This window comes from Camellia sinensis, chromosome 10 (genome assembly GCF_055761805.1).
Source record: "Camellia sinensis isolate YWXY chromosome 10, ASM5576180v1, whole genome shotgun sequence".
NCBI classification, from domain to species: domain Eukaryota; kingdom Viridiplantae; phylum Streptophyta; class Magnoliopsida; order Ericales; family Theaceae; genus Camellia; species Camellia sinensis.
Window position 1 is genome coordinate 44,886,140 of NC_138970.1, and position 7,495 is coordinate 44,893,634.

At 34.0% G+C, this 7,495-nt stretch overlaps 1 protein-coding gene across 1 annotated transcript; it reads right to left on the reverse strand.

Annotated features, from left to right (window-relative positions):
- Positions 1-629: 629 nt before the first annotated feature.
- Positions 630-6,334, reverse strand: LOC145789187 (uncharacterized). The gene is made up of 8 exons (XM_082889998.1): positions 6,233-6,334; positions 5,661-5,790; positions 5,494-5,574; positions 4,352-4,428; positions 4,186-4,240; positions 4,021-4,069; positions 2,681-2,818; positions 630-804 (listed from the first exon to the last, which is right to left on the reverse strand). The coding sequence occupies exons 1-8, from the start codon at positions 6,332-6,334 to the stop codon at positions 630-632; spliced, it is 807 nt and encodes a 268-aa protein (XP_082746124.1).
- Positions 6,335-7,495: the final 1,161 nt, after the last annotated feature.

Sequence of the window (7,495 nt, forward strand, 5' to 3'; positions counted from 1 at the left end):
AAATTTGCATGGGCAAAAAATATACTTTTAGCAACAACATATGCGTCGGCAAAAGTAAATTTTTGGCGACACATTTACGTCGGTAAATGTTGCCATTTGCCGACGATTTGTTTGTCGCTAAAGCTTTACTTTTGGCAACGACAAATTGGCATTGGCAAAAAATACACTTCTACCAACACAATATGAGTGGGAAAAAGTAACTTTTAGCGACACATTTACGTCGGTAAATGTTGCCATTTGCCAACGATTTGGTTGTCGATAAAGCTTTAGTTTTGGCAACGACAAATTGGCATTGGCAAAAAATACACTTTTAGCAACACAATATGAGTGGGCAAAAATAAACTTTTAGCTACACATTTACCGACAAGTTATTTGTCGAGAAAGCTTCACTTTTTAACAACGACAAATTTGCAACGGGAAAAATAATTGAAACTCATTTATAATTTTTTAAAAGATATACAGGTTTACAAGAGGCATCCCTCAGGCACCACTATAACAAACTAATAACATGGATATGAAATCACACAAAATACCCCCTCCATACCCCCTCTATACCCTTCCAGCCAAAACACCAGCAGTTGCCCGAACTTACACCTAATGACAACCCCCATTAATGAAAACCTGATCTATTACAGATTGGACAAAAAGTCCTGCACCCTTCCAAACATCAACAACACCAGCAAACATCCAACAACAACACAGCAGCACCTCATCGTAACAAACACCATCACAGTAGCATCACCACAGCATCTTAGCAACAGCAGCAACATCATAGCAGCACCAGAAGAATAGCAGACCAGCAAACTGATTCAACACAGATCATCACCAGTTCAGAAAACCATTTCAACTCGGCAGTGTAATGAGTAAAAATGTCACATGAGTAAAAGTGTCATATGAGTAGAAGTGTTAGTGCTTCTTGCATTAAGGTCTGGTTACTTGTTAGACAGATTTGAATTAGACATAAATTCAGCAAATAGGAAAACAAAAGCATGAAAGGAGTAGCCTACTCCACAAGGGTGGCTTGAGATACACACACAAGTCAACAGGGAATTTCCACACTGGCTCTTTAATTCCAACTCTAAATTCATAATCAAGCAGGGGCCTCTTTATGTGGACACTAGTAAACCATAATGAGAAATAAACTTTCTAAAAATTACCCCATTTAGAGACTGTAAAGTATTCAAAATCTACCAAAATAAGTAATTCTAAACAAGTAATTGGCTGGATTATAGCCCAAGAGAAGTCTACTAACCAAGACACAAACTATAGCAAAGAAATCCCTAAAAATAAAATACATCCAGAACATTCTGAAGCTCCTAATAGGGGACTAACAAATTCTAATCAAGAATAAAATGAAGACTCATAAATAAACAAACTTCATACTAACTAGACAAACTTGACATTATTTGCTTGGGATTTGTCCTCTTCTACTTACTGCTTCTGCATCACAATGTCACACATTCATGTGAATAATTGGGGCTTATGTTTTCAATGAAAGAACTGAGATTTCAACTATATTACACTGAAAATCAATTGTGAGAACAAGATGGAAAAATTTGTTACTAGCAACGTGGTCAAGCAAGACGAACTCAACACTGGAAACAGTTTTGAGGCATGAGAGTTAAATAATAGGAAGGCAGTTTTAGCTCCTGAGACATTTACGTAAGATTTTTCTACAAAATTAGACCTCAGAACTTAAATCTGTTTTCTTATGTTGTAGAGCTTTTAAAAATCATTATTGAAAGTCTCAATGTGTCCAAATTCATTGATGAAGAAATGATTACCGAGTGGTGTTCAAGTCTAAAATTTTAGTATGCATTTAGCAGATGGTCCTCAAGTAAGTGGTGTTCAAGTCTAAAATTTTAGTATGCATTTAGCAGATGGTCCTCAAGTAAGTGTCCTAAATGCTAAATCCACCACAAGAAAGGAAGCATAATTTGAATGGAATTATAAAACTGCAGTTAGCATTTAATTCACCCAAAACCCCCATTGAACTTAACTTCAAAGTCAAGAAGAAAAGAAATTACTCATAATACACTTGAACAACACTAAGAAACTTACAACATGAGAAGACTTACCAAATTTTGAACAAAAGTATTCGGGAGATGTTTCGTTTGATTATCCCTTAGCAACTGGGGAACATGATTCTTGAAAACCTTGTAAAATTGAATCCAACGGAAGGATGTCTAGTAGCAAGGTAACACAGTATCTGCTTAAGAAAACACTAACAAATTCCAAGAATGTCATGAAAAAAAAACTAACTACGGCATTTACATATACCAACACCAACCACCAAAACCTTGAATACCTATTGAGTTAGTATAAAAATGCACAGATCTTTGAAAGTAAATAGATGTTCCCATGTATGTGTATACATGTAAGCACATAACAAGAAGGGCTTTCAGTGTTCAATAAATTTTGCAGCTAATTTCTTTAAAGGCATGGGTTCTACAAAATCAGTTCATTGTCAGAAACAGAACGTGCCAATCAGTGCCATGGTCTCAACTGGTGCCCATGGTGCAAATCAGATTATTAGCAGTCTCATCTATCAAGGTTGTGCCTGATCTAGAATTGGCAATTTCAAATCAGAATGCTTATAAGGAATGCTTCAGGACTAGAAATATTTAAATTTTAAACACACAACATAGTCCTCAGTAAAGAATTGTGAACAATAATTTACCATGAATTTCCAGCAGCATTAGAAATAATGTCATAAATTATCCATGGATGAATACCAGCTTGGGCACCAAGAGAAATGGCCTCCACAGAAGAAACAAAATAAATGCCCTCAAGCAGCTCTATTACCATTTTAATTTTGCTGCAATTTAAAAAAGAAAAGTAGACATTAACAATAACATCATCTAATATGATATTAGAACACCTAACATAAATAAACAAAGAAGAAGGGCCATTCCCCTGTGCCAATCCCTGTTAAATTGGGTTAAACACCTAGCACAAACAAATTTACTATCAAGTGGCACAACCAAGACACAATTAAATTATCATTTGAAAAGTATTGTTCAGAGATATGAAATTACTTAAATTTCTATTGGAATATTCAAGAATCATTTAGTTGTAAGTTTATAGTAAATTAGATTTGACTTGGTTTACACAATCACTAGTGTAATATTAGGTCAGGTGTTGTTTTTTGCGCAAAGCCATTAGTTTTTTTTTTTAACCAAATTTTAATTCCACTTTTTGTTTCCGATATTTACATGTTATCAAAGCCATATCACTACTAAGAAGCAGCCTATCAATTCTTGTATTCCTGTCAAGTAAAAAAAATCTCCTATGGTTTCCTGGTGCTGTCTTGTGAATTTTCTAGTCTCCAATGGTTCAATAGCTACATGTCGAATATTGTTATAATTTAGCAATAAAAAGAGACAAAATGGTATATATTAGCAATGTTGCTCCAATGATGACTTTGCTCCCTCCATTTATTCTCCCATTTCAACTATCATTTCAAAATAACAAGTACATGCTACTTAATCAAACTTTATTAACTTAATTTAGAGTTACATACTGCAAAATAAAATAACATAAGACATAATCATGGAAGAGGAAGAACATAATAATTTGAGTTGCTTGATCATGCCAAAATTTTTGTGCCTGATCGTTCATTTAGAGGTATCTCAAGCCAGCTCTTGTGAAATGGATCCTGTGCTCTAACCATGATCACTTAAAATTGAAAGCATTTAGTGATGCAAATTGGGTTGGTTCAGTCGATGATAGACAAAATGCAAACATGTGTGTATAAGAAGAGAACATGTGCCTACTTTTGGTGTCTCTCATTAGCCTTTTCCTGTATTTATCTCTCTTCTCTTTATCTCTCTCTCTCTCTCTCTCTCTCTCTCTCTCTCTCTCTCTCTCTCTCTCTCTCTCTCTCTTCTTGTCTTCATCTTTTACCCTAAATTTAATTGTCATCAATTTTATACGAAAATTTGTCTCAACAACACAATTCAAATTGTTCTAAAATCTAAACATGACAAAGAAATTGGTAAGATTGCGAAGAAATCCCACCTTCCAGCACCAAGTGCCCCCTCAAAAACATAAAGTTTCTCACTCATAGCTGTTTGAAAAACACAATAGTTTGTCTTAGAGATGTAATAGAAAATTTAAAAGCAGTGATCAAAAAACTGAATCCTCATGCAAGTGTTGCAGAGTAGTGACATAAGTAGATTGTACCAGAGAGAACAGGGCGTGCCCTTGTAATGGCATCCGACTGTCCTGATGAAATAATCTGCGTATTATAGAAATATCAGCTTCAGCCAGCTATAAAATAGCAAAACAAAAGCAAAATGATCCTCTACTTATGTGAGGAAGAAATAGGATATGAGATATATAATCTTACCATTATTTTGCCATTCAAAACCTCTGACATTCCCTTAGAGACATATATATCAACTACAAAAACTCTCTCCAAATCCTCTGCTAGAGTAGAAACAGATTAATGATTAGAGGAGTTAGAAAATGTTCAATGCAGATGTAAGTTTAGCACAAGCTGAGCAAACACCAAATTCTTTCTTTTGCTTTTCCATTAAGTTAGATGTAACCAGTAACCAGTAGACTTCTAGGGCATGTTTGATTGGGTGGATTAGAGCATGGGATTGAGATTATTAATCCGTGGGCCCAATTATCCTATGTTTGTTTTAACATTTTGGTTTAGGAGTATTAATCCAATGGATAATTAATCCAACAAATTTGTAGGATTATTAGTAATGGGGTAGGGGTGGGATTATTAATCCAATAGATATTAATCCAATTGGATAGTGAATACCACACTAATTTAATAGGATTATTAATACTTCACTATTAGTCTTGTGAATCAAACATGACCCTAAGGCATAAATTTGGTATAACAGTAAAGTACACATTATTATTGAATGTTCTACTCTCTTCTCTTTTCTTTTCTTTTTTTCTTTTTTGCTTTTTTTGATAAGTAAATAAAGTATAGATTCATAGAACACAAAGGGTCATCACCCCTGTACATTAGAGATTTGCAGACAGAAGAACAAAAAACAAAACAAAAAAAGAAAGATAGACATTAAACCTTCCCCAAAAGATAAACAAAAAAAGAAAAAATAAAATGATTTAACTATGAACTTTCTCCCTTGTCCTTTCATTTCAACTCACCTCCCCTGCCCTCATTAACCTTCATATCAATAATGGAGGGCATGATCCACTAGGCAGAGTTAAAAAGTTGCTAAAGCTCTATAATCTCATTAATGGAAAAATAAAGATAAGAACAACTATGGCCGTCTATGATAAATCTAGAGTAAAAATGATGAAATAGAAAAAAAAAAAAAAAAAAGAAAAAAAAAAGAAGAAGAAAGAGTATCATAACACACTGTTGAGCTGCCGATAAATCTAAAACTAAATAGCACAAAACTACGACGACATCCACCAACAAACCAGACAGAACAGAAAAGTTAACCAAGAGTATAAAAGAAAATTCTATACAAATATTTTTTTTATCTAGAGAAAATAAATTGCCTGTGAGTCGCTTCTCGAGCTTCTGTATATGAGCAGGTAGTATGGTTGAATGGAGAATGATGACAGCATCTTTGCGTAACCCTGCAAAACCAGAAAATAGTATATTCTGAACATCAACCAAGAAGACTAATTATAAATTCAGTAAACATTAAGGATCTCCACAAAACCTTTTAAAGCACTCTCATGACCAAAAAGTAGGTCATTTATTTGATCTGCATGAGATATCAATACAACCAAAGCTACAACATCTGCATGCAAAGAAATGAGAGAAGGAAGCATCAGAAAGTCAATTTTTAGCTCTTCAAAAAAATAAGGTCACAATTTATAGAGAAAATAAAAGAAGAACATATTCAGTCAACTATGATCCAAAAGTATATATATATATATATATATATATATCATTGTTTTTAAGTGTTTCTTTAGGTAGCTAAATGTACTGAGTTTTTGGTGCCTTCTAAGTTTTTAGGTGTTTCTTTAGGTAGCTAAATATACTATTCAAAGTCATTTTGAACCCTTATATTCCTTTTACCAATCAAAGTCATTTAACCCCTTATCTCCCTTCATACCAATCAAAGTTTATTAATTACAATCAGAGTGCTTTTGGAATCAAAGTCAAAGTCATTCAAACACACAGCAAAATTCATTCCTTTTGGAATAAAAAATTCAATCGCGAAATGCCCTAAATTCAATCGTGAACAAATTCAATGAACAAACAGAGAGATGGGAAATGAAGACAGACCTTAAAGGCTTGTACGGCATAGCCAGAGCGAAGGAGTGAGGAAGCCAATTGCAAGCTCAGTTGGTCCAAGCCAACGAACCCAATTACACTCTGAGACGCCATTGGTGCGAGTTCAAAGGACATTTATAAAGGTTAGATTTCCTCCATCAAAAGAAATTCCCAATGCACAATAAAGTATTCCCAAGTAAAACTCCATGTCACATAAAATGGGAGTAACAGATAACCTTTGAACTTATATATTGTTCTCTATTTTTCTTTTTCTTTTTCTTTTTATACTATCTCTTTCACACTCACACACAACCACTCACTCACTCATTGGTGTGCAATAATGTGAGATCTCTTTTGTACATCATTTTGTTAGTAGTTACCACTAACCAATAAAGAAAATGGAAGATTTTTTTTGTCTCCATGCCATGATTGGTTGAGCTCTAGCATGGAGTTTATATCCAATCAAGAACAACCAAAGAAAGCAAAAACAAAACCACAAAACAGCAGCAGATAGTATCATACATCAATTGTTAAAGGACACCCAAATGAACCTTTGCAAATTCAATAAATGAGTTCACCCCATCTACATATGGTTGACTGAATCTATCAGAAATTAACATCCAACTCTTGTCCATGTCTGATCATAAGATAGTAGTTAATATCAATAGGACACAACCTTTTATTTTTTATTTTTTTATTCTTTAAACATGACGACAAAGTAGTTAATATAAGTGTAGAGTGACACATCATCGTCAACAAAGGTGCATCTACCTATAGGCTTTTTTAATTTTGTATCAAGGTTTCGACCAACAAATCCTTTAAAGTTCTATTATATCTGCATATATTATGTATTAAGTTAAGTGTTTTTTACATTTATCAACAAAAAAACAAGAAAATATATATTTTTTTAATGTCTGTTAAATGGTAAAAGGCAGTTGGCATGGCAATGTACCATTCCAATTCATTCCAATATCTTTCTTAAAGGACATTACCTAATGGGCTCCTACAAATTAAGGGCATAGGGAAGGACTAAGGGTGGCTACAGGCCTAACCTCTGTTATATTTGTGGGAAGGGACTACATTTTTCAATTCCAACCCATATTTTCATACACGGGAACTCAAGCATTTACCACTACACCAATCAATACCCCCTCTTTGATGAAACTTCTATGTTTATCTAAAAGGGATTTTCAGCTCTCCTAAAAAGCCCTAGCACAAATTACATCCAGCCACTGCCTCTAAATTTTCTATTAATGAACCAATTGAAAAGTCGGG